The following is a 27,340-nucleotide window of genomic DNA, read 5'->3' as shown; positions in this document are numbered from 1 at the left end:
CACCACTACACCAAGGGGTACTACCTTGCCGATGGTATCTATCCACCTTGGGCTACACTTGTGAAGACAATCCGAAAACCCAACTCGAGCAGAGGCAAGGTTTGCCAAAGAGCAGGAGGCAGCCGGAAAGATGTCGAGCGGGCGTTTGGCATCCTCCAAGCTCGTTGGGCTATCGTCGACACCCCTGCCAGAGCCTGGGATGTGCAAACTCTGTGGGAGGTGATGACCGCATGTGTAATCATGCATAACATGATTGTTGAGGTAGAGCGGGATGATTCACTCTATGATAGTGACTGGGAGGGCCAGGGAGAGTTGGTTACTCCTCAACGTGGCCCGGCATCATTCCAGGAAGTTCTTCATGCACACCATGAAATTCGAGATCTATCTGTACACAACCAGCTGCAGGCAGATTTGATCGAGCACGTCTGGCAGCATGTAGGCAACAATGCTGCAAACAACGATGATGAAGGAAATCCGGAAGCCTAGATCATTTGTATCGTTTTTTCATTATTTTTTTTAATAATACTTTATCCTTCATTACGTGGACAATGTAATGTGTAATAAATTTTGAGCATTTAAACTATTTTATAAATTTTCTACAATTTGTGTTTTACAATAAAAAGTACTATACGGGGCCGCGACCCAAACATGCCGCGTTGGGCGCAGGGCGCGACCCAAACGGACGCGCGGACGCGGGGCTCCGTCCGCGCGTCCGCTCGGCCACCCAAACGGCCCAAAATGGACGGCCCAGCGCGTCCGTTTGGGTCAGCCGGTTGGAGATGCCCTTATCCCCCGGGGGCAACGAATCATTGGAATGGTGATTCTCTTCTCCGGCGGCTAGGGTTCGCTTCTGAGTTCTTACATAGTATCTCTCCCAGAGGTTACTCCTTCGCTGCTTGGGCTGAAGTAGCCTATTGGCCCGTGAACTCACCAGGTGCTGCTCGGCCCGAGCCGAAATAATCAAAATGGGCCACACTGGTTGACACGAGTGGCCCATTTGCATATCCGAGATCCTCTCGCCCACTCTGTTATCCGCGTGAGCACACAACACCATCTCATCCCAAATCCCGATATCCCCATCCGCTTCGACGCTCCGGGAGCCGAGGTCGTCGCGTCGCCTGCCCGCCCGCCAGCCCCAATGGCGACCGCCTGCCCGCCGCTCTCGCTGCCGTCCACCACCTCCCTCCTCCGCAGGTCCGCCCGCGCCGGCCCTTCCCGCCGCCCCGTCCGCTGCAGCGCCGTCGGAGGTGAGCTGCCCCCTCCTCCTCTGCTCGCCCATTGGGCCGTTTGACTGAAGATTTGATGGGAGGAATCAGGCGTCCTGAGATCATTTTCTGTTTTGGCGGGTGTTTTAGAGGCTGTTGCGGAGGCGGCGGTGGCCGGGACGGCGGACGAGCCGCTGCTGGTCAGCGCGATCAGGGGGAAGAAGGTGGACAGGCCGCCCGTCTGGCTCATGAGGCAGGCCGGGAGGTACATGAAGGCAGGTTCACTTTTATTAACCACGTGATCTGCAGCTCCGCTTATTATTTTCGCAAGCATTGTCCAAGTACTAGCAGTCATACGTGCGATATTGGAGAAATAATCGAAATCACTTAGAGTAAGTAGATCCAAGAACTCAAGATGCAATTAAAGATAAACATCTCCCAAAGCCAACGTAACTAGAGCAGTGCTGCCAATACTTTGTGCAGAATGCAGAAGTAATGGCCACTCCTAGTGTATCCTATTTTCCAAAACCTCCCAGAGGCAATTTTGTTTACAATTCTGTTCATAAAACAAAATGCATGTTACTGGAAGACAAAATATACTTTGTTATTTCAAAAAAAAAAACATGAAATGTTTCGTGCGTCGTATTTGCCACCATAGTGAGGCGGTGAGCTATGGCAGTTTCCTGTTTGAATGATGACAGATGACTCTTTCCGTTGGAGCTATTTTTTTTTTCTGTACCAAGAAAGTGGCCCCTGCTGCCTTTAACATGTTGATTTTGTGATTTTCGCAACAGAGCTACCAAAATCTGTGCGAGCGATATCCTTTGTTCCGTGAAAGATCTGAAAATGTTGACCTTGTTGTTGAGATCTCTCTACAACCATGGAAGGTTTTCAAGCCTGATGGAGTAAGCTGTGGACTTTGGCCCTTTCTGTATGTTTTTTATTTTTATTTTCTTTTGCAAGTCTCAAAAGCCTACATGACTTGAGATGTTGCCAGTATCTGATGATCAATTATTGATACGATTTCCTGTTTTGTTTTCTTTCATATGATTTTCCTAGGTTATCTTGTTCTCCGATATCCTTACTCCACTTCCTGGAATGAACATACCTTTTGACATTGTGAAAGGCAAGGGTCCAGTGATATATGATCCCTTGAGAACAGCAGCGGCTGTGAACGAAGTCAGGGAATTTGTTCCAGGGGAGTGGGTGCCCTATGTCGGGCAGGCTTTAAATATACTTCGACAAGAGGTTAGTATGCTCTTCAGAATCCAAGCGTGAAAATTAGAAAGATGTGATCGTTTCAAAAGTATTATAGGGTAGAAATAGGTACTCATTTACACTTTTATCATGCTCTGTCCACACCTCCCTTCTTCGTTTTTCATTCTAATAGATGACTTATCTTAAGTTGCTAACTATTAGTATTGATTTGTTAATATTGCATTACTTGGAGCTTTTCAGATTCATTAAAATATTGTAGACAAGTTAAATCATGATAGCTTAACCATTGAATCTGAGAAGCTCATGTGCATGCTTTTGCACGAGTTTCATGGGTTTCACTGGAACTCCACATTGTAAAAGCTACACTATTATCTGATTCCTAATTTTCCTATTGTGCCTCACCTTGGTCAGCTTAATCCATTAACAACATTTAGATAGTGTTGATATGTTCTGTACTTTTGGAGAGTGGCTTACTGAGAGTCTTAGTATAGGAGACAGCTGAGGATTTTATTCTCCCCATTGCAATAGGCGTCCTCCATATTTTCATGTATGAATTGCATGCAGTTCATTGGCATTGGTATCAGTAATACCATTACTTTCTGAATCTGTAAATTGCACAATAGCACATCGAGTTATGGGGTCTGCATGTTATTTCTCATGATGAGTGCTCGATATTGCTATGGTGTCTACAAGCTCTTTCATTATAGTATGTTTGGGTTATTTATTTATTAATAAGACCATTTCTGAATTGTAGAAAAATGTGTGTCTGTTTCTGCTCATATAAAGTTTCAATATTTTCTAATGTTTAAATTAAGAGAATTCCCTACTTCCCTTATTTGGAAACGGTAATGATGTTCCTGAAAGAGTGTGTGAGGGTATGGGCGTTCGTTTCAGTTGTTATTTTAACAGTTACCGTTTTAACAGGGTGATTCCACTGTTTTCTTCTCAGGTTAAGAATGAAGCTGCTGTGCTCGGTTTTGTTGGAGCTCCGTTTACCTTGGCATCTTATTGTGTGGAAGGAGGTTCATCAAAGAACTTCTCGAAGATAAAGAAAATGGCCTTCGCAGAGCCAGAGGTATTGCGAACAATCCTAGTTCTAATAAAATATTTTGCACAACACATTTTCTTCCATTGAAGACAACTATTATTTTTCCTTCATAACTGTCCCATGTTGCTTGAATGGAGTACTGAATAGTTTGATACCTGCTTATAGTGGACTAGTTGACATTGCTAGGATGTTAGCAATTCCATGACAATATAGTTGACTTACGTAATATCTGACTAAACACTGCACATGATAAGTATTTATTAACATAAGCATATGTGAAATATGTTGTCATTATTCATTGGCTTTATATATTGTCCAGTGAATGAAATGAAATCAGAGATGCGTAGTTGGATTCAATTTCCTTTCCTTCTGACCTTCTCTTATGTTGTGTGCTCTTAGTTGCAAAAAATAAATGTTTACCTCATCTCTGCTCTGTGTTTCTTGTAGATTCTACATACTTTGCTACAGAAATTCACAACTTCGATGGCTAACTACATTAAATACCAAGCGGACAATGGCGCACAGGCTGTGCAAATTTTTGACTCATGGGCTACGGAACTCAGCCCAGTTGATTTTGAGGAATTCAGCCTGCCATATCTGAAGCAAATCGTGGATTCTGTTAAAGAAACACATCCTGACTTACCTCTGATATTATATGCAAGTGGATCTGGTGGGTTACTGGAAAGGCTTCCGTTGACAGGCGTTGATGTTGTTAGTTTGGACTGGACGGTTGATATGGCTGAGGGTCGGAAAAGATTGGGATCCAACATAGCAGTTCAAGGCAATGTGGACCCTGGTGTTCTTTTTGGATCGAAAGAGTTCATAACCAAGCGGATTCATGACACTGTGCAGAAGGCTGGTAATGAAGGACATGTATTGAACCTTGGTCATGGCATTAAGGTGGGGACTCCTGAGGAAAACGTTGCCCATTTCTTTGAGGTCGCAAAAGCAATCAGATACTGAAAGACCTTGGCTCTTGAAACTGTTCCTTTTTCCTAGTCGGCAGAAGTTGTAGATTCCATTCCACTGCTTGAGGATAGATGCAGGAAGCCACATCTCTAGCATAGGGTACGTGGAGAACACATCTTGTTGTGACTGATTCTGTGTTCTGCGTTTTGATTTCCATTTCATTGTAATCTTGTAAGCATACACTAATTGAGGTGTAAAAAAGTTCTTGTTTATACCATGTATACTACTTCAATCATATCTGCCTAGTTGAGATTGTTGATTTATATTTGTAAGATAAAAGAATACTCTACCTGAAATCTCTACTATTAAGAGCAAACTGGTGAATGCCTGGTGTCACATTTTTAGGATGGACAACAATACCCCCCACATCGCCTACCAAGATGATTTATCTCAACGCAATCTTAAAAAAAAAAAGCCAACCAATCAGCTTAAAAAAAGGAACAACAATCTCTTCTGGGATTGCACGCAGAGGCAAAATAGAGTAACAACCAGCATCAAATAAGGAACAACAATCCCTATCTTAGCTCAACAAAAATTCAAAATTCCACCGTTTCCGTGCCTGCCCGCTGCTCCTAGCCGCGCCCGCCTGCTGCTCCTAGCCGCTGCTCCTGTCGAGTTGCTCCTGTCAAGCTGCTCGACGTGCATCACCTCTTCGAGCACAGTTCAATGGCGCTCTTCTAGCACAGCTCTCCGACGCTGTTGTCGGCGCACAATTCTCCAGCAAATGCTTCCGGCGTCTCCGCACATTAACATCCCAGCGATCAGCCGATAATATCTGCGGTCACCAATAAACAAAAGTGGTAAGCGTCTCAATCCTACATGGCCCTGCAAGTGGCGCTGTGTCGCCATCCTCCTGCAAGACGTGCGGGGGAAGCTCCTTTGGAGCGAACGTCGACGCCCGCCATGGCCCAATCGTAGGAGCGGGAGGTGACGAGGAGCAAAATCATCGAAGCGGGCTGGTCCAGGCCCACGGGAGGAGCATGAATGCCGCCTACTGCGGAAGCGGTGGCGTCACGTTGGAGAAGCGACGGTGCGGCCGATGGTGGCGTGATTCAACGTCGGGGGCGCGGAGGCTGTCAGTTAGAACCGCGCGCCGGATGGCAGGGAGGCCGGCAACCGAAACCGTGCGCCGGAGGGTGGGGAGGCCGACGGTGAGTGGCTCGACGCCGACGGACGGGGCGGCTGTGAGAGAGCTGGCCGAGGACGGGCGACAGGCAACATGAGTGACCCAGGCAGCGTGCATGGCCGCAGGCATCGTGAGTGAATCAACAAGCACATGTTGCAATCAACTCCGAGACATTGCCGTGAAGGTGGCCGCTGGTGTGGCTGTAGAATTAGGCAGATTTATTCGCTCGGACGTCGCTCCCACCACTAGAACGACACACCACAGCAGACAAACCCTTAGAGCATCTCCAACAGACGCGGCAAAAGACGCGCGCACTAAATAAACCGCCAATTCGGCCCGAGCGGGAGCCCGCGCGATCCTCCAGCAGGCGCGCGAAAATGCCGCGCGTGCTAAATTTTTTGCCGCGCCCGCGCTTCTGCTCTATCCCGCGCGGGAAAGTTGCCGCTTCGGCTGCCGCGCGCGCTATAAACGCCACGCGCGCGCACGCCAACCGCCCCGGAAACTTCACTGCACGCGTGTCGCTCCACTTTCTCGCGCATCGCTCTGCCTCCCACGTCGCGCCCGCGCCGCCGATCCACCTCTGCCGACGCGATGCCTCCCCGCCGTTGCTCCTCCTCCGGCTACCGCGGCGTTCGCGCGCGGCCAAGCGGCCACTTCGATGCCGAGATCCGCTCCGGCGAGGAGCGCATCCGCCTCGGCACGTTCGAGATGGCGCACGAGGCGGCGTGCGCCTACGATGCCGTCGCACGGCGCCTCGGCCGCTCCCGCCGCACAATGAATTTCCATGATGTGTGGACGAGGAGCAGGCGGAGGCGCTCGCGCCACCGTCGCCGGCTGTCACGCGCGAGCAGCAGCGGCGCCAGCGCGAGCTCGAGCAGTGGCTCGTCATCGCGGAGCGCGACGAGCGCCTCCGCCTCGAGTGGGCGCGGCAGTTCCCGGAGGACGTCGCCGCGATGGAGGCGTTCTACGCGCAGATGGAGGAGGAGAAGGCGGCGGCGGCGAAGAAGAAGATGGACCGCGACCAACGTCGGCGGCGAGGATGGCGGAGAAGGCTGCGAGGAAGGCGGAGGAGAAGAAAAACGATGCCGGGCTGTCGGCGATCGTCCTCTCGTCCTCCTCCTCCTCCTCCTCCTCCTCCTCCTCCTCCTTCGAGTGGACATCCACTCCGGTGTTCGACACCACCCACTCGTCGGACTTCGACTGGGACTCGGAGTAGATTAGGGTAGTTTTCAAATAAATGTCGTTGTACCGTCGAATTTTCTAATATATTTCGTATTTTCAGTTAATTTTTTGTGTTTTATTTGATCTATTTCGTACCAAAAATGATCGAAATAGTTGTTTCCGCCGCGCTGCGCGCTGCATAATACAGCGTCTGGGGAAGGAACATTTTACGCGCCAGAGCACGCGTTGTATAATACAGCGTCCGGCGGGGGGAAATTAGAGCAGCACGCAGCAAATGTTTACAGCGCAGTCGCAGCGACCTATAGCGCACCAATTTTTAGTGCGCTTGTTGGAGATGCTCTTATCCTAGCTACAAAACGGAGAAACATGACCCCCTCCCCTCGTGCCGCCAAAGCGGCAAGGAAGGCGAGGGAACCAAAGCAGGATAGTGTGCAGCTCTACCTTCTAATAATCAATCATGTCCAACATGCTAGACCTACAAAATTGTATTAATAGTTATTATGTTTTGGTTATTCTGAGATCGTAAATATCCATCTCCACATTTTCATTTAACATATATATTTATTATTGTAGATCATGGATGCCCCAGAGACAGATATTGCAGATGCTTCGAAAGAACCCATCGACATATGCTAAGATACGACCGTTGGTGGAATAGACAAATAATTCATCAAGTTTTACACAAGCAAAGGAGCGATTATATTTTTTAAAGCATGTTACCATATGCCAATCTTAACAATTTATTTCTAAAAATTGCGCTTTTGCAGATCATGGACAATATTGAAATAGATGTCGATGTTCCAAAAGAAGCCACCTCCGTAGGCCCTAAGGCTATCTTAATGGAAGGGGGCCTTGATTCAAAGACTTCTACCAATCCAAATGAGGTTCATACATAAATAATCAGAGCTCTTTTACGGTGATTGGCATGGAACTTTGGTTCCGTCTAATCTGATTTAGGTTCCGTCTAATCTGATTTTTCGTGACCATTGATTAAGACAGCTTCTAATTTTTATTTTACTTCGATAAGCAGAACTGTATATGCGAGCGGTCGATTTTTTTAACCCTAGCGGTCAATAGGTCAAACATCTCGTTTAATGCCCAAATTAGCGTCGCCGCCGCCACTAGCCTCCTCGTAGCACCGTCGCCACCTCTTCCGACGAGCACTGCCGCGGAGTGGTGCTTCCCTTCGAAGGCGCGCCTCATGAAGATCACGCCCCACGCCTCCCGGCAACCATAGTCCTTCGATCCCCTAGCATAGCCAGCTCGGAGGCCCCCTCCTCCTCACGTGCGAGATCACGGCCGATGCCTAACCGAGGACTTCTCCTCCGCGACCAAGTCTGCTGCGTCATCGCTCTCTTCACCAGCTGGATCGGACCGCCAGCCACCACAACAGAATCGAAGTCAGCGGCCGCCGCCTTCCTCGCCCACGGGATCGGACGCCACTCGTCAAGGTCAGTCAATTGCTTCAAGATGCGAGGCTGCCAGGTATGTGTCGTTGGCTTCGCTTTGCTGCTAGATAGGCCGTTGCATGTTTGATCGTTTTTGTCTGAGTATAGATGCAGCCATACGACGAGGAGTCTGATTTAGCTGCTAGACTGCTAGTAACGCTGGGTTATGGTGGGTTGCAGATGTAGATCCTCATGTGTTAGTGAACTATCCTCTTACAATCTAGTGTTTTGAAATAATTTTTGGTTGTACCATGTTGCTTCCTGGCAGACATCTGGTTATAGGACTGCTTGTAGTGGCTTGATTTCTATAGAGCGATTAGTATCTAGAAGTGGACAAGTGGTCTGTAGCTTTTGGTTGGATGGTTGTTTGAGTGCTATTTCTACCAATGGTTGTCACAGTACTGATTCTCTAATTCTTGTTAGATGGTTGCCTATACTCCTGTATTCGTATGTCTGTTAAATACCATGATAGAAAATGTACCAAGTCTTTCATGTCATGCGCCAGAGAACCATTTAGTATGTTTACCATTCAGTTAACCAATTTGTTCACTTCATGTGTAATGCTCCTGCTTCTTATGCAACCTGTGTGCTTTTTTTGCTAGCTCCTGATGACTCATGCATTGTGTTGTGCACATGGTGAGAAACTGAGCACTGAGGACTGAGCACGAGGATGTTTCTACTACCGGGGCTTGTCCTGCGTCAGCCACTCAGCCATCATCATGTAAAATAGGTTTATGCCGGAGAAGCACAAGGAATGGACAGATTTTGACGCGAGGATCTATGCAGATTATTAGGAATCTAGGCTTGAGCTATTGCTCTGTTCATTGCAAGATGAGATGATGGTGGCATTTCTTGGTTGAATGCGCTTCTAAACAGTTTCTCTTTATGAATGTACATGGGTTCTTGTGATAAACAATATTCATGACAAACATAATGAACCAGTTTATTTTTATGATTTGAGTCTGGATTTGGCATCCTAATGATCTTAGTTCTCTTTCGGTTGTTCTTATAATCTTAGGAGGATCAAAGGGGCCGGCGACGTGCTAGGCATGCAAGAGCACATGCCAACAACACGATGGCCTAGCAGGAGCACAACAGCCAGCGATGCACTGAGTGATGATGTATTTTTTTTTACGAAAGGCGACTTGGTCGCTTTCATTGCGATTAGGGAAGGGAAAGTACAAGCGGGAAGACTAGTTCCCGTGTATACCGAAAGGTTTAAGGATAAACCATAAAGGAAAAGAAAAAACCTTTCACTGAGTGATGATGTAGGAGTGATGGTTGGCCAACTGTGGCGTGTTGTGTGGTTATGAAATGCTTACTGGATTGCTTTGTTCACTAGAGGTTTCTATTCTTAACTGTTGCAGCTGCTTTTAGTGTGCGTTTCTGAATTTTGATGAGTAGTCTGTAAGAAGTACAAACACGGATGTTAATTGTTGCCTGAGATCTCTGCAAAATATCATCTCTTTGGAGATGTTCAGTGGCTATCACTAACGGGTTCAGGGCACTCTACTAGACCCTTTCTATGCCGCCTCAAGTATGTCAACTTGTCAAGTGATCTCTGACTTAGATTACTTATGTGCTGAAGTGTTTCTCCCCGTAAGGCTCTAACATCTGGTTAAGATCATATGTATGACAGCCGTTGATGTCAGGTTTGCCCGACATTTGTTTCTGGGACAGGACATCACATTCAATCATTGTAATAGCAAATTTGCAATTTGAGAGTAAAGGTATACCACCATCATTATACAGAGGTCACGATAGGCAGGCAGAAAACATGCACATAAAAACATTAGTGATGTTGGCCTAATGGCATGGGTGGGAAACGTGATGTACAACAGTAGATTAGTTTCAGGCTTTCAACAATATAATATGTGCGGAATGCATCTCCATTACTGTGTTGGTGCATTAAGGAGGCGATAATCTTGTTGTAATGTTGTTGTGACAGATGCAGTTTGGTATCATTCATTTTGGTTCTCATGGAAACACCAGCTTAAAAAAATGCAGCTGAGACAAAAGATGACCCTTCTCCATAACATAACAAAAAAGATGTGCCAACATTCTGAGTGGCTTCTCCTGTCTCTTCCCTGAAGGCTCATCTACTCTAGCATCCTCCTCATCCTCCATGTTAATAACTCCATTTTTTCTTTCTTTGAGGGGAAATTACTTCATTTTCAACTTCCCAGTGCAATTCAGTGGGTCTTCTTCACCATGCAGGCCTTCTCCTTACTTTTAGCTGAGGGTGATACAACCATACTCTGGCTTGCACTTGCACTTGCGCTTGTTCTTCAAGATGCAGATCTTCAACCCTGGATTAGTAACTTAAAATTTGCAGCAAGTAAGACACTAGTTAACGAGAAACTGATTAATTGAATTAATTTCTACATATAAAATAGTAGAGTATGTACTATGTTTGTCAAGAAAAAAAAAAGGCTAAGAACGGAGATATGTAATGAACAAGTAGATCTTCTCAACTATAAGCCTCCCCAGTTTAGGGTTTAGGGTTTAGGGGAGCTACTTTTGCACCATTACACCTTGCACCACACTTTGACACATAGAATAGGTCCACATGCAAGGTTTGGTGGGGTTCCGGTGCTCCGGCGGTCGTTATCCCCCTCCTCCCCGCCAAAAAAAAGGGGTGGCGGTCTTAAAAAGAAGCTCAAGGACTTGGTAGGTGTAGGGACTTCGAGGCGGGGTCGAGCTACTACCCCCCTCCTAGCCCCCCTCCTGTCGCTCCCACAGGGCGGCCGCGTAGGAAGAATGCGACGCGGGTACTCACTCCTAGTCCTAGCCCCCCTCCCGCAGCCGATGATGATGACGAGGAGGAGGACCAGGAGCACCACGGGGGTGGGGAGGACCAGGAGGTGGTGGGTGGGGAGGACCAGGAGGAGGAGGGGGGTGGGGAGGACCAGGAGGAGGAGGGGGACGAGGAGGACCTCTCGGAGGATGAGGGGTTGGGGAACTTAGTGTTCGATCCTGATCCAAGCCTAGAGTGGTGTGAGCCGGAGGATTACCAGTACGTTCCAGCTGTGGAGAGGCTGAGGCCACGTGATAAGAAGCCATATCGGCGTGGGATAACACAGCTCCCCTCGCTGAAGCACTGGCGCTACAGGCACGTTGTTCTACAGCCCTATGGAAGGAGGTACATGTTAATTTTTGGCATTTCGTTATCGCAATTTTGTCATTATCAAAATTATTATCACATACATATTGATGTTGTCGTTTCATGGTGCAGCTCGTTCCAGTTTGAAGACCCGACGCAGAGACCGCCACGTGGGTACTCGAACATCCTTGGGGGCCTACTTAGATGGTATTTCCCTGGGATAGTCAATTTCCCTACTGGTGGCTGCGACATAGCTTGGAGGTGGGCGCACTACAGCCTCGCGGAAGATCCTCTTGGCCGCGGCACCGCGGCGGATATGGTTGTTGCCAAATTCTGGGTACGTGACTTTTGACTTCTTACCATTCATACACTCTCCTTGGTTCACACTAATTGCACTAATACCCCTTGTTTTACCTATGTGCATGGTTGCAGAAATACTTCAAGAGGGCCGAGGGCAAGGAGAATGCGTGCGATGATGTCCTACACCAGCTTGCAAGGAAGAGGGTGACTGGCATGCACTACGAGGCACGTATTCAATGCGTCCGCGACTGGCACGCCGACCGCTTCGTCCACATGAGTAAGGAGGACGCTCGCGACACGCTCATGCAGCCGTGGCAGTACTTGCAGGTATTTGCATTTATGTGTTATTGATTTCTTTATCGCCATGTAGTTTATTTTACCATAATGGGTTTATCTTGTGCATGTAGAACCCTCCTCAGTACGTCGGCAACGACGATAGGTGCTTTCGTGCGATGGTCATGTGGTGGACATGCCCCAGTACCTCAAGAAGCACGAGGAGGGCAAGAAGAAGCGGGCAGAGATGCGAGGTGGATCGCATATCCAAGGCAGCATCCCCATCTCTCTTCACCTGCAGAATGAGGTGAGCAAATTAATGGTTCCTTCATTCTTTGAATTCATGTTATATATTTGCTAACTCTGCAAGGGTGTGCCACTTCACTTTATTACATGTTCTCTTTTGCAGGAAGTCAGGACAGGAGCGAAGCCTAACGTCTTTGCCGTGCTAAAGAAGATGAAGCAAAGGAAGACGCCTGATCCTGAGACGGGGTCCGTGTGGGTTAACCCGCAATCCGAGACCCAGTGCACGTCGTATGTCTCCAAGTTCAAGCATAAGTACGGCGAGGACGCCAACCCAGAGGCCGAGGACTTTGACCCTGAGGTCGCGATGCTTGCGGGAGAAGGCTTGAAGCATGGCCGCCTATGGTTTGGTGACGGGTGCGTCGACCCAGCGAGGGTTCCCTCTCTCCGCCAGATCCGTCGTGGTCGTAAGAGCGGCCAGCCTGAGGTAGAGCCCCGGCCACGGGCTTCGGATCTAGCTGTCGAGCGGTTACGGGTATGTTCTTCCTCGGGTCTCTACATTTTCTTTACATGCTTTCCATTGAAATGTTAATGACATCGCGGCAACACAACGTAGGAGGAGATGGCAGCGAAGGAGCGGGCCCAGAGCAAAGGGCGCAGATGGAGCAGCAGATTCTGCAGTACCAGCCAGCAGAACCACGAATGATGCGACAGATGCAACAGACGACAGATGATGCAAAGCGAGCACGAAGAGGCGGTGATGAGCCAGACGGTTCTGACTTCTCCACCGGGGAGTCTTCCTGCTCCTCCACCTTACTCCATGCCGTGGATGCCGCCACCGCCCACTCAGACCCCGGGGACACCTATCACCGTCAACAACATGAACATCATCCGGAGCATGAACCGCGGTGAGTCCTCCTACACTTGTGCCCAACCCGCTACTTGTACTTGTTCAAGTGTTCAATATGCAAATGCAAATGTTCATTCCATCAACCTGCTTATAGATTATATGTCACAAGGCAATGACGATGAGGCCGGCGGAAGCGGAGGACAAGGTTGATGGCATGGTCTTCGTGCACTCGTCGTCGTTGTAATGGATTGTTCGCACTTGTTATGGATGTTCGCACTTGTTATAGATTGTAATAATGGACATTGCACTTTGTTATGCATGAACTATGTGTGCTCGATGTATTTGTGGTGTTGTTGATGTGTTTGGTGATGCTATGGTGAATATATATGTTGTATATGTTATATATATGTGAAATGCAATTTTGAAATGCAGGGATTAAAGAAAAACAGAAAAAATGAAAAAACCAGGGGCCTTTGCCGTGTGTATGCACACGGCAAAGGACTTTTGGTCACTTTGCCGTGCGCATACACACGGCAAAGGCGCCACGCGTCGCCAGCCTGTGCTCCTGGCACGGCGCTGGGAGTTCCTGGAGGAGCCTTTGCCGTGCGGGCTGGGGCGTTGCCGCACGGCAAAGGGAGCAGGCACGGCAGAGTCTGCCGCACGGCAACGAGCTGCTCGCACGGCAAAGATGATGCCGCACGGCAAAGATCTGCCGCACGGCAACGAGGCGCACACACGGCAACGATCTGTCGCACGGCAAAGCATCTGCCGCATGGCAACGTAGCGCGCGCACGACAAAGGCCTTTGCCGTGCTGTTTGGCCATGCGCACGGCAATGTCTAAGTTGCCGTCGGAGGCGTTGCCGTGCAGACTTTGCCGTGCGTCGACGCACGGCAAAGCCTTTGCCGGGCAAAATAGGGCCTTTGCCGTGCGATCTGTCGCACGGCAACGAAGTGTTTTCCCGTAGTGGATGGATTGTACTCTCTCGATTCATTTTTTGGATAGGAGTTTTAAAGAGGCTGACATATTAATCCATACTAAGGATGTCAAACACACACAAAAACTAACAATGTTAAGATACATTGCACTGACAGCATGAGTACACTGATTTGTGTATTTGCAATACAAGCACCATTGGATATTGAACTAAACTAAGTCAGGCATTTGACCATGTAAGGTCCTTCCAGCTGGTAACCCAGCTTGCGGTAGTAGTGGCGGTTCCCAACTCCTGATCCTGATATGACAACCAGTTTCTTCGACTCATGCTCTTTACGAACAATGGTAAATAGAATGTGTTAGCTAGGTGAAACGATCTAGCAGCAGGACCATCACAAATATCTAAACAATTAATTGAGAAGGGCTAGGGAGCCTCATGTTTAGCAAGTACTCTATAGCTTGCAAATAACTGCGACAACATTGCTTACCTAAAACAACAAGTAAATCCCACGAGTAGATAAATAGAGATGAGGTTTCTACTGTTAGAATGTTAGATGACTAGTAATTTTATTTGAAAAAATATAAAGAAATAGAGTTGTCTATTCATGCTAACTATAAGACGACATGCAGTTAATGAAGCAGAGAAACAAAAGCAAAGAAATAAAGTCGTAACAACAAAGTTCATTTAGAAACAAATATAAAATCTTCAGAACATACTATCTAAATAATCATGTACGAATGAACATGAAACTTGCTCACAGTAAATTTAGAATAGTATGACAAAAAATAGGCTCCAACAGTTCAACAGTTAACACTACTAAAATGAACAAGAAACTTGTGACCACTAGAATAGGCAATGTTTATGGCGTAGAAAAAACTGAAGTCCAAAACCTAGATAACATTACACAACCAACAGAGCTAGTAGTTGTAGTTGTAGCCCAAAACCTAGATAACATTACCGTCAAGCAACTTTTGACCATCTGAGCTAGTAGCTGTAGTTCTATAGTTAATCCTACTGCAGATTAACCCAAAGCCAAACCTCAATCTACGGATTAATCAATTAGATCTCTCAATCCAGTTAGAAAATCATACCGCAGATTAAAAAACTAACTAACAAGGTGTACTGATCCTACTACTGCCTTTTGATGCCTATCCCATCGATTCAAGGAAACGGGAGGAAAAGATAGCAAATCAAACCAACAAGAAAGAGGAGACATGGGCGCCCGCCGGCTTCTGTTCGTTCTCTCCGTTCTGCCAGAAGTATGTCCTGATAATGCATCATGACGCCGTCCCGTCCGCTCCTGCCTCGCCTAACTCCGTCGCCGAACAATCTCCTCCTTGCCGCTCTCGATCCCGTTCGCATCCGCTGCCCTCGGTGCTCCAGCCACCGTCGCTTAGGGATCACCGGGGAGAGACGCCGCCCCATCTCCTCCTCGCCGTTATCGATTCCATCCGCCTAGGCCGCCCTCGGTGCTCACCATTGCCCTTGAAACTCCAGCCGCCGCTGCCCAGGGATCGCTTGGGAGAGACGCCACCCCGTCTCCTCCTCGTCACTCACGATCACATCCGCCTCCGCCGCCCTCGGTGCTCCAGCCGCCGCCGCCAAGGGGTCGCCGGGGGAGATCATCAGATCAGAGAGAGAGAGAGCAAAGAGAGGATGAATGGTGAGAGACGAGAGAGATACAAGGAGAGAGATATTATGGTGATTATGACATGCTCAATTTGCTTATTATTGATTTAAGATATGTGCAGATATGTTAATTGTTTGTTGCTTTAAGATTTGTGCAGTTTTATCGAATGTTTTAGCCGATCAAAAGGACGTTCATTTTCTATAATGTTCGTAAAATATATTAGAGGTTCCGGTCCCACCGATTTTAGTTCCGGTCCCACAATTTTGGTTCCGTTAATTTGGTTCCGTCTTCTTACCACCGTCAGATCATGGTGAATGGACGGTTATTAAAAATGCCAATCACTGTAAAACTTGTAAAATAATCATTGCACGACATAATTAATAAGCCAAAAAAACGAACATAAAGATTATTCCAAATGGTACTTAGTTCCGCTCAGCTTATCCTCCTTTCCTTTTTGCTAGATAATGTTTTACCTAATTAATCGGGCACACCTACATATATCATGGCAGCATATGTTTGCACCACCGAACATTTTGCTCTTGTTGAATCGATCATGTCCGCAACTAGAAATACCAAGTTGTGGACATAGGTGATGCCTTGCTGACTAATGATAATTTAGAATGTATTACATGCGACGATGGATTCTTATCCAACCATAGTCAACAATGGACCACTATTTTACACATTAATGTCTAAATTTTTCTTAATTTAAATGTATTTACGTGTCCAATTATAGATGATAAATACGTATATATATTGTATGTGGGCATGTGCAAGAATGAGTGTGAAGCTCCAAACCTTATCCACTAGGGTTAACTCTAAAGCAAATTCAAGACATACTCAGGATGGACCAGCCTATGGACAAGCATAATTTCAACATGGTTGTGCACGTAGTGGCATGCGGCAAGATACAATTATTGATAGAGCCTCATGTGCACAACATGGACTGATTTTGTGTAAGTTATTATACTCACATGGTTATTGTCACTGCCATGGTTTTGAATTTTATTTCTTATATTTCAGTCAGCGATGCTCGATGGTACATGACATCCAAGTTGGCACACAAAACCAAATATTAATAAGTTGGCAACACTTTTGCATAGTTGATCTAAGATAGACAATAATATCTCATCGTGTAAGGTCCCTTGTCCATTCTTACCATGATTTATGTATTTTAGTGGTCACCCATTTGCAGATTTATTTGCCACACGCATTAGTTGGGGACTTCATCTTGTTCACCATCGACAAACATGAGCGTCGTGTATCTATTTTGGACCCCTTTTCTGAACTTCTATCAAAATAGAGGTACAATTAAAATTACAAAGGTACTCGTTGTATCTAAATTACGCTCTTGAAATAGCACAAACTGGATGGATATCTGATATTTATTTTTGGCCACAGAAATACCCTCACAGTATTTCAATACCAACAAGCCCCAACATGTGATTTCTGTGGTTATCATTATAATACATTTATTTTATTATTGTTCTAATGACTAAGATAATAATATTTTTCATTTATTTGCAGAAATTTGTCTGGTTAGTTAGTACTATTTACTTTTATGCTTTCATAGGATGGTAAAAGATGTGTTCATCCAATTTGCACCGTGAGTACCTTATATTCACATTCTTATATTTTTATGAAAAGAAAGTTTCATGCTAACTCGATAGATTGCTTGTGCAGGATGGTTACGAGTTGAGAAAGAATTTTTTTGATACACATACTCAAGTACCTTGCAAATGAAGTTGAAGACAACATTCCTAATGTTGTGCGAGCATATCTTAGTCGCACCACGGGCACATGGCTTTAATAAATAATATAGGTAGTAATGTGGTGGTCGTTGCATTTTATACTCATTACACTGAATTATGTGATGAAACCTTTAGATATTTTAAATATTATGTGATTATTTTTTATGTACTTAAATGTTTACGTGTGTTATCTACACGTATAATATGTGTAACACTATGCATAAAGTAGGGAGTCATTTAATATTTTTACACGAGGCATAAGGTAGGGAACCGTGGCGAAGCACGGGCATTCAACTAGTATATATAAGCTGCGAGTTCCCATTATTTGTCTGAAACTGTTCTCCAGGTTAACTTTCTTCTAAGCTCCCCAAATAACTTTACTGGTTTATATGGTGAAGTTTATTCACATATTTGTGCATGGTTTGTTTGCTATGGAATTCCTAGCTTGTCAGTCTTACATCAAATTTTGTTACAAACCTGAGAATGTTATGAAATTTCTGTAGCTCAATGAATCATCTCTTGGTGGCAAGTTGAATGATTTCATTCATCAGGGCATCCTTATTCTAGTACCATGCGCACCGATCCATCTCTGAATCCAAGCCAGGACCAGAAGCTATGTGACTGTACACTGAAGGATTGCGCTGGCCGTGAGATACCGCTTGTGGTTTGACGAATGAGAACAGGTCCGGAGTGTGCTGCTGGATTGCCAAACCCTCAAGCCCGAAGACTGGCAATCATTTGCTGTGTTGTTATCCCCCGTAATATAAGTGATGGACTCATCAATCCTAACCAATGTTTTCAAGTAAGAATACGCTGCAGCCAAGCTGTTTTATTAAGAAAAAAACGGTTGCAACCATGCGATAATTGTTACTATTGTCCAATGTTGTTTGTGAAGTTATTGAAAAACAAACCCAGGCGATTCACTTCTTTTCACCTTTTTCTGATACTCAAATGTGTTTAATGCAATTGAAACATCTATTCCATGCTTAAAAGATGGTACCGAACATCATAAGTCAAAGGGATTATGCAAGTAACAAGCCTTCACCGGAAATTTCACATAATGATTGTAGCCACTGAATATGTTACTACCACTTATCAGTGGAGTAACCATCTATACTGCTTAAACGTTCAGCAAAATACCAATGCAGGAGATGCAGTGTTCCACTTTTCTTTTGACTGTATCCATCTTTGGCGGCTATGCATATTGTCTTCAGACTCCAGGGAAGAGCAAAACCGGCTGCAGCAAGTCTCAAGAGTCAAGGGCATGGGTTGAACTAATGTTGTGCTGCAATTTTGTGGAATGCAAGTTACTTTTGAGCTTATTAGATTCAATCTTGATAGCTCAATACACTTCATCTAGTGGTTTGCAACTTGTAACTAAACGCATAGTTACATTCATATATACAGATAATCAAGTTCTCATACAAAATGACGTCTAATTACACTTCGTTGCAGTTTTCAGGTAATCACACATGTAGGTCACGGAAACAAGCATCTCTCGCGGCGAATGGAGACTGGACAGTAAACAATAACAATTATGGAGCTGATTAGAAAGAGCCATATTCAGTTGCATATACTAGTACATCGTCAGCGATCTTGTATCAGCAACTTTGGAGGAACTCCGATTTGGAAAAGTTGCCTTTGCTTATTTAAGCGTCATTGCTTGCTTCAGGCGAAAGCACCGAGAAGGTAAACTAATGAGGTGCGTATATATCATTGTTCTGTAGCCTAATGCATCATCGACCAATTTATCATTACTGCCACTGCAAATCTGACCCTTCAGCTTAGGCCGGTTTGTCATGGTGTGGTTCTTGATAAATATCCTTCGTGGTCAAGCTGGAAATTCTAGCACGAGGTAGTAGTTAATTAGTACTGGAAACATTGTTATTAAAATTGAAGAATCAGGCCATGCCTATCCTTGGCATCTTGTCCGTTCTTGTTGTTTTTTAGCTTCAAAATCGATGAAAACCTTTGTTTAATTATCGATGCTCACAACATAAAAGGTGAAGCAGATATTTATCAGCTTGGTCGGTTGCCAATTGCAGGACGATTCGGACAGGCGAATTTGAAAAGGAAATTACATCTTTTGAAACATGGTCGGCCCCAAGTTGATTCCCAGTGTAGTGCTTTGTTTAGTCCAGTGGGATTAGTCTTGGTCGAGGAAAATGACAGGGTCGTTTTATAACCTGCTACGCAAGCACCCCCACTTTGTTCCGTTGCTGTTACATGAGAAAATATCTCGGAGAAAAATGTCCTAGTATACTGCAGGACGATTCAGACAGGTGAATTTGAAAAGGAAATTGCTTCTTTTGTAAACACGGTAGGCCCCAATTCGATTCCCAAAGTGTAGTGCTTGATTAGCCCATTGAGCGCGATTAGTCATAGGCTCATAGCCGAGGAAAATGCCAGGGTCATCCTTTTATAATGCAACAAGCCACCTCGTTCGTCCCTACTATATAAGAAATATCTGGAACTTTTGTAGGACAGAATTACCGAATGGACGTCGCCACAAAAAACAAGAAGAGGAGATCTATGATTTGCAGCACGGTACTTGTGTTGCCACCAGATGACCTAGATATTTATCCAATGGATGAACAGTGTGGGACTGTAGCGCCTATTGCTTGTTGGTTCCTACAACCAGAAAGCATATTGCCTGTCTTTCTCAATCGCCTTTCAGTTTCAGTCTATGCGTATCAATCAAACACGGAAGGAATAAACGACGACAGTACGTACTAAGTATGCACACCATCTTGACGGCATCAAGTGTACCAGGCATAACCGAGCGTCTTTGTAGGAATTCTAATCATTTGGAATGGACTCGTTGTTGTTGTTGTGTACTTGTGTTCCCGTCATGGCGATATCGGCCGTGCGTCAACAGTCAGATTCCACCCCTCGACGACAGTACTAAGTATGCACACCATGTTGACAGCATGAAATGCAGGCAGAACCGAGTATCTTCGGAGTAGCCATTTCAAAGCACTGCGATCGATGTCGTCGTGGAACGCCGTGCGTGAACACTGCTGGAGAGTCAGATTCCGCCCCCTCGACCGGCAGCGGCTTCTCGGCCTCAGAAGAGTCCTCTTCCAGCGTCCAACACGCCGTCCCCGCCGCGACAGCGACGACCCACCCAATCGCCGCTCGAGATATCGCACCAAGACCCCAGATTTTTCTTACCTCCGACGTCGGCCCCGCCCCCTGGGCCGAGCTAGCTAGACTCCGCGCCAACGCCTGACCACGACGTCAAACGCACCGGACCGGTAGACCCCGGCGATGGCTGGTGACCCCGCCGTGCCTGCCAGTGCCGCGGCTTGTCTTTGACTCCATTTTTCCAAGGTCTACCTTGGCGCCGGCGGACGTACGTGCGTGCGTGCGTGGCAACATGAGCGGGTTTCGGCGTCGTTATCTCGGGTGTAAAAAGATCTCTCCGCCGGCAACCACCCCCGCGCGTCGACATGCAGCGGCCCCGGCCCCGGTGCTGATCCGGCCACCGGAATATGCATGACGACAATGTCCCGGTCACCGTCTCTTCTTCCCAGCTAGCGCCGCCTTTCCTTTTCTCCCCTTCTCTTTCCCTCCTTTTTGAGGAACGCCTGGATCTGTCATGTTCGTCACTGCTCACTCCGTTTGTTACTATACTACACCACTTGCTCGCCGCCTCGCCGTGCATATCGATCTGTGGATCTATCTTGGTCGACGGGTGGAAGGAGTCACCGCTCACTCCACCAGCTACATCTCATCCGGTCCCATCCACCCAGTAGAACCATATCCCTTCGTTTTGTTTGTTTCTTTGATTCTTATTATTTGAGCAGATGAGTATTAAAGCTTATGCCTTTTATCGGATTGCTGAGTTCTCGGTTCTAGCGTAAACAGTTCTGTAGCGGCTGCATTGCAATGTGGAAAACACACTGCTCCAAATATCTGGACTTTATCGATAGTGGAGGGTATCTATCGATGAATCGATCCACGCAATATATTGCTGATATTAGCATAAACATTGCCCCAACAATGATCTATAAGGGTATAGCTCGTATGCAGTCACTAGGCATTCATGTAACTAATATTAGCAGAGTTCTCGTTATCATGAAGCGTGCGTAAGCTCTAAACGGTTGTCAGAGAAGTCAGTATACGGCTGATGTTGCTGCATATGTACTGCTCCGTACATCACTATTGTGAACTGCCATAGATCTTTCAGTAATGGCGATGTATGATGAAGACACTGTCAGTGGGATGTCCCTGAAGAAAATTCATTATTACGAACAGAAGGGTGACAAGTAAGCGATGATGGATGAGTTTCTCGTGCGCTCATTGGTAGGCCGAAGTATTGCCCTAAGTATACTAGTACAAAAGAAGCGGATCAAGAGCCCCCTTTTTTTACACTGGCAGTGGTGGGTCAATGAACAGCTCTTGGATCTTCGTTCGGTGTACATTCTTGTTCCGGCGTTGATTTGCATGGTTAATTTAATTATGTGCAAAAGCAGATGCTTAGATTGCAAAGATGTGCAAAAGAAAGTCTGACTAATCAAACGAATTGGTCCCGCCACTACGTCGAGATATTTTCACTCCTCAAGCTGGACTCCGCTAGCCGAGCTCAAACAAAAACATCGTATGGTCAACTCCGCTAGCTATAAGGTTCAGAGTTTTGTATTACAACGTCAATATCAACAGAAATATTATTCTACAAATTAGTTGTCAAAATAGTATTATATAATTTACGAAACGTGTAGGGTCAATTGACCCATTGTTTTGTTATATTGTGATTCGGCCAACTGGTCCACCGGCCTTAGTTGGAAGGTGAATAAATGTTGCACTATCCAATTCTATAAAATATTGGTACATTTCCATTCTATCAAATATTTTGGAATATTAGTAGTAAATATCAAACGAAATTAGCTTACTATGGTTGCCAAAATATCTATCAAAATCTGCTTATCGCCGATACCAAATTACAAACCAAAGATTTATGTTTGATATTGGGATTCCACCAACGGGTGTGCCAGCCTTATTTTAATTGAGGAAATCTGTCCAGCTCTATCAAAAACTCATGTAAAAACAGTTCTACAAAAGCTCCCTGGTGAATCTTTTTTCCTTCTAGACCAATACAGGGGTGACATTGTAAATTAAAAATGTATATAAAAGCTACTCCCTCTATCCAGGAAAGCAGGGGCACAGTAGGGAAAGGTATGGCAGACATCCTAACTTAATTTCTGGTAAATACACTTTAGATCGATGCGCGTGGTTTTTCTGAAGCATTTGAGTGGTCACACGTCAAAAATGGACTTCATATGCGAAAGTTATGCTTGTTTCAGTGAACACTGCACCAAATCGATTGCAACCCGAAAATATAGACTATTTAACTCCAAATATAGATTCATATTCTAGGTTCAATGTGAATAACATTGCTTCTAGTACAAATATTTATCATTGATTGGGCCTTAGTATATACTTCAAAATTGGAGACTTTAGAGATTTCTAGGTATTTAAAAGACACTTCATAGTTTCTCCAACCGCATTACACTGAAGTGGGGCTACCACGATAATGCCCATAGATTATGGACTTAGGTTTTAAAGAAGAGAGTGGACTGGTGCTTTTGTCGGCGGACAAACAACACATGAGACACGATTTACCCAGCTTTAGCCCCTAGAGGGAAAACCCTTCGTGTTGCTTGTCGGTTCTTGATTGTTGATGATCGAGATTACAATATCGCCGTGATGGCTATGGTGTTCTCTCTAGGCTACGAGTTGTCCTCCCAGCGATCCCTCCTAGCCCTTACAAAGGAGGCCAAGTTTCAGGATTTCGGACTGGTTACATGTTAGAACTCTCTTGTATGGGCTAGTTCTTGTGCGCACGTTAGGTTTTTGGGCTTTGGCTGCCAATGCTTTCTTCAGATTTTTAATCCCTACGTGAGCCTTTATTTTAACCACACGCGGTATGTTAAAGTGGAGCACCCGAAGGGTCGTGCCCATGCCAATCTCTCCATTAAGATGACATTAGCTTTACCCGTGGCGACATCAACAATTATAAGGAATTTTTCGGCAACAAAGAGAATCAAGATCGAGTTGTGCATCGAAAGAGGGATAATTAAACGACTTGATTGTTTGAATTACATTAGATTTTTAAAAATAGGTAAAGCTTTGCCAATGAGTTGGCATTATTGGTATGTTTTTCTAGATTATATTATAATCAAGTATTTTTTTTATTTTTTATTGTATTAAGTGATTATGTTTGAACCATATACATTATTACTATCTTAGGACTATTTTGGTATTTGCATCATTCAAAGTTTGCCCTACCTTAGTTTTTTTTCGTCATTCGCTAGGGCACGAAAGGATGTCAAAGGTTTCTCTAAGTTTAGATGTATCTATACACTAAATCGAGTCTAGACTCTAGATACATACAAATTTGAATAAATTTAAGACATTTCTTTGTGGGATGGAGGGAGTATTAGACAATATTTAAAGAAAAAAGATACAATACGCTGTCCGCAAATATCAACGGAAGATATCATTTTCACAAAAGGAAATTTCATGCTATACAGCTAATACAATTAGAATCTTGAGTGCAACAATTTAGAGCCCATGGAAAAGCGAGCCCTCGCTATCGATCACCTAGTGGCGGGGTCGATGATCAGATCGGGGCTCGAGGAGAGGCGTCCAAAATCTGAAAGTAGAACCAGGTACGAATCCTTGGTCTTTTCATTTCGAATGAGACTACTGATGCAACGCCACAAAAATAATAGTATTGACCCATTGAGGTCACAGGACAATAATACTGGCGAGCTAGCCCTTGCTGGGACCCATGTTCAGTGTGTGCAGAGCTGGACACTCTTTGGGGACCTATGAACGGAGATAGATCCTGTCGTGGATCGTCTATATATACCCCCTAGCCTGGTTTTTGCTCATCAGAACTATTTCTTCCTCCTCACTCTCTCACTAGCACGGACCATATTTTCTCAGAACCTTCCTGCTGAGACTCGGTTTCTCTGCCTTTCCTTCGGTGCGGTTCTGATCTCTCCTAGGGCATCCAGATCGCTGGCATCAAGTACGTTTTTATCTCATATATTTTGCCTACCTTCCCTTCCGTTTTATGGTTTTAATCTCAGTTTTACGATTTTGTGATGCTTTAGCCTTAGAGGGGATTAGGGGTTAGGTCGCAGTTCGTTCCTTACAAGGAACACGGATTTAAATCTTTGGTTTGGGCGTAGGTTTACGCGGATTCTGCAGGAATTCGCCGCGTAAACTTTTAGACCTATTTCTAACTAGATTCGTTTGCCTAGTTCATCACATCCATAATAGATTAAGCAGTAGTGAGATTAAGCAATCACGGGATGCTATGTAGTAGTCTGTGGATTCAGATTTGGCAGTCTTGTGTCTAATTTTGCCAGTTGTTCTCTAGAGATCTTGGAGTTTTTTTATTTAAAGATTGGAGACTTTTTGCCTTTCAGATATTTTATCTCTTGCCTTGTCTTAGTACTAGACTAGATGACCCCGTCATGAACAAAACTGGTAATATGATAATTTTGTTCTGCAATACATGTTGTAACTTTCCCGTTTGAAATCCTTGATCATATGAACCAAATAATTGTCTTTTTATAGAACTCGAGTGATTCCATGCCATGTGCTTGCCTTCATGACTCTATATGTTTAAGGAAATACCAAATGTCTTGCAATTAAAAAAAATCATATTTCAAAAGAAATTATCTGTGCAACTACTTGTCTTGTTTTTTTATCCTTGCGCTAAAGAGGCATGAATTTTTTATCAAATATTTCTCAAAAGTAATATTTATGTTTATATGTGTGGAAATTGGAAAGTTTGCTTTCTTAGTTCTTCCAAAAAAAAGTGTTCTTAACTTCTTCCTTTCATCATTTAGTAGTTATGTGCCTAACTATTCATGCTTTTTCTCCTGACAGTATTGGTCTTTCACTAAGAAGGAGAAAAATACAAGTAATGCCGGAAAATGTTTTCGCGTGCTAGAAGGCCACCTTGCTTCAGAATTTGCAGGGTAGCTTTTCAAGAAGCTGAAGCACAAAATTTGTTCCACGATGGGTCTAGATGTGGCAGCTCAACCGTGTACCATCTTGGTGGACATGGTTGAAACAATCTGTCACCTGTAGGCTCCCTTCACAGCGTTGAGTCCTCTGGGTCAGTTCTCACCGTCTCAAGTTAGAACAGCGCTACCTTCTGTGCTCGTTGCAAATTGAGCGGCAATATGGGAGAACAAAAGGGAAATATTTTGATGCAGAGATATGAGATAGGAAGATTACTTGGTCAAGGGAGCTTTGCTAAAGTTTACTATGGCCGTAATCTCAAGACTTCACAGAGCGTTGCCATTAAGGTGATCGACAAAGAGAAGATCTTCAAGTGTGGGCTTATGGATCAAGTAAGGCGGGAGATATCGGTGATGAAGTTGGTAAAACATCCCAACATAGTCCAGTTGTATGAGGTGATGGCCACAAAGACGAAGATATATTTTGTGCTAGAGTATGTGAAGGGAGGCGAGCTGTTTAACAAGGTTCAGCGTGGAAGGCTGAAAGAAGATGTTGCTCGCAAGTACTTCCAGCAGCTAAACAGTGCAGTTGACTTCTGTCACAGCAGAGGGGTCTATCACCGTGATTTGAAGCCTGAAAATCTTCTTCTTGATGATAACCGCAACTTAAAGATCTCAGACTTTGGTTTGAGTGCACTTGCAGAATGCAAGAGACAAGATGGATTGCTCCACACAACTTGTGGCACTCCTGCATATGTTGCTCCTGAACTGATTTGTAAAAAGGGTTATGATGGTGCAAAAGCTGACATCTGGGCTTGTGGAGTGATCTTATATGTGTTGTTGGCTGGTTATCTTCCTTTTCAAGACAAGAATTTGATGGATATGTACCGGAAGATATACAAAGCAGAACTCAAATGGCCAAGTTGGTTTTCTTCGGAAGCCCGGAGGCTTTTGCGTCGCATTCTTGATCCAAACCCTGGTACGCGTATCTCGTTTTCAGAGATCTTGGAAAATCCTTGGTTTAAAACAGGTCTAGATTCAGAGCTAATTAATTATAGCATACAAACTGAGGATGTTGTTCATGTTGACATGGATCCGGTTTTTGATCCATTCAGTAGCAGTACAACTAAGACCACAAGAGAAGAAGAGAACCTCACCAATTTGAATGCCTTTGACATCATTTCTCTTTCATCTGGTTTTGATCTCTCTGGTATGTTTGAGGACAACTCCAACAAAGAGTCAAAATTTACATCTACCAGCACAGCTGCAGCAATCATCACAAAGCTTGAGGACATTGCAAAGAGCTTGCGGCTAAAGCTCATGAAGAAAGATGGTGGGTTGTTAAAGATGGAGAGTTTGCAACCGGGAAGGAAAGGTGTAATGTCCATCAAAACTGAGATATTTCGGATCACACCAAACTACCATCTGGTGGAAATCAAGAAGACCAATGGTGATACTCTAGAGTATGAGAAGGTTAAAAATGATATGAGGCCAGCTTTGAAAGATATTGTTTGGGCTTGGCAAGGTGAGCAGCCCCAACAGCAGTGTGACAAGTAAATACACACAAGAGTGTGCAATATCTCCCTGTCAGAATCAATAATGTAATTCTCTAATTTTTTAGGTAGTTTAACATTTTTCAAGGTCGTGTTTTCGGTACAGGATGTTACTTTTGTATTGACCATTCAACTGAAAACATGACTACATTCACTTTGGCGCATGCTATAAATTAAGGAATTTATGTCACTGAAGTTCTAGATTAATCATTTTTTGTTAAGTACAATATGTCACTGAAAATGTACATTATGCACTGTGTTGGAGGAAATTTACTTGAGAAACAAAGCTCCCTCGCAAAAGCACAATTATAGTGTGCAAGTTTAGATCAACTGCAAAAACAGTAGGACGTAATATCATGAACCATGTATTCTTGGTCCAGGTTGACTTTAAAATCTCAATAGAAAGGGTAGCAAATGCATGCTCGAAAAATAAACTAGTAAATGCTGCAAATGTTTTCACAATATAAGTTTTTTATTCCTAACAGACGTAAAGCTTTGCCTCTGTATCCTTGCAAGGCAA

The 27,340-nt window shown here is 44.8% G+C and overlaps 4 protein-coding genes and 2 long non-coding RNA genes across 6 annotated transcripts; all 6 read left to right on the top strand.

Moving 5' to 3' along the window:
• The first annotated feature begins 1,051 nt into the window (after positions 1 to 1,051).
• On the top strand, positions 1,052 to 4,675 carry LOC127294891 (uroporphyrinogen decarboxylase). The gene is made up of 6 exons (XM_051324795.1): positions 1,052 to 1,247; positions 1,356 to 1,480; positions 2,000 to 2,110; positions 2,265 to 2,453; positions 3,373 to 3,498; positions 3,919 to 4,675. The coding sequence occupies exons 1-6, from the start codon at positions 1,139 to 1,141 to the stop codon at positions 4,432 to 4,434; spliced, it is 1,176 nt and encodes a 391-aa protein (XP_051180755.1). The 5' UTR covers positions 1,052 to 1,138; the 3' UTR covers positions 4,435 to 4,675.
• A 1,482-nt stretch (positions 4,676 to 6,157) lies between these two features.
• On the top strand, positions 6,158 to 7,532 carry LOC139839355 (uncharacterized). The gene is made up of 3 exons (XM_071829409.1): positions 6,158 to 6,307; positions 6,373 to 6,592; positions 7,516 to 7,532. The coding sequence occupies exons 1-3, from the start codon at positions 6,158 to 6,160 to the stop codon at positions 7,530 to 7,532; spliced, it is 387 nt and encodes a 128-aa protein (XP_071685510.1).
• Positions 7,533 to 7,801: 269 nt separating this feature from the next.
• LOC127294890 (uncharacterized) lies at positions 7,802 to 9,148 on the top strand. Its single transcript, XR_007847196.1, has 2 exons — positions 7,802 to 8,233; positions 8,799 to 9,148. It is a non-coding gene; the product is annotated as an uncharacterized lncRNA (long non-coding RNA).
• Positions 9,149 to 11,339: 2,191 nt separating this feature from the next.
• On the top strand, positions 11,340 to 12,379 carry LOC139839060 (uncharacterized). The gene is made up of 3 exons (XM_071829106.1): positions 11,340 to 11,636; positions 11,732 to 11,926; positions 12,007 to 12,379. Exons 1-3 carry the CDS (start codon positions 11,343 to 11,345, stop codon positions 12,181 to 12,183), a joined length of 666 nt encoding a protein of 221 aa, XP_071685207.1. The 5' UTR covers positions 11,340 to 11,342; the 3' UTR covers positions 12,184 to 12,379.
• Positions 12,380 to 16,000: 3,621 nt separating this feature from the next.
• LOC127348819 (uncharacterized) lies at positions 16,001 to 17,508 on the top strand. The gene is made up of 4 exons (XR_007879962.1): positions 16,001 to 16,487; positions 16,727 to 16,856; positions 17,059 to 17,137; positions 17,215 to 17,508. It is a non-coding gene; the product is annotated as an uncharacterized lncRNA (long non-coding RNA).
• A 6,654-nt stretch (positions 17,509 to 24,162) lies between these two features.
• On the top strand, positions 24,163 to 27,010 carry LOC127294888 (CBL-interacting protein kinase 10). Its single transcript, XM_051324794.2, has 2 exons — positions 24,163 to 24,321; positions 25,191 to 27,010. The coding sequence occupies exon 2, from the start codon at positions 25,490 to 25,492 to the stop codon at positions 26,822 to 26,824; it is 1,335 nt and encodes a 444-aa protein (XP_051180754.1). The 5' UTR covers positions 24,163 to 24,321; positions 25,191 to 25,489; the 3' UTR covers positions 26,825 to 27,010.
• Positions 27,011 to 27,340: the final 330 nt, after the last annotated feature.

Source organism: Lolium perenne, chromosome 4, assembly GCF_019359855.2.
Source record: "Lolium perenne isolate Kyuss_39 chromosome 4, Kyuss_2.0, whole genome shotgun sequence".
Lineage (NCBI taxonomy): Eukaryota > Viridiplantae > Streptophyta > Magnoliopsida > Poales > Poaceae > Lolium > Lolium perenne.
The sequence above is the reverse complement of the archived record's forward strand: the minus strand, read 5'-3'. Positions and strand labels throughout refer to the sequence as shown.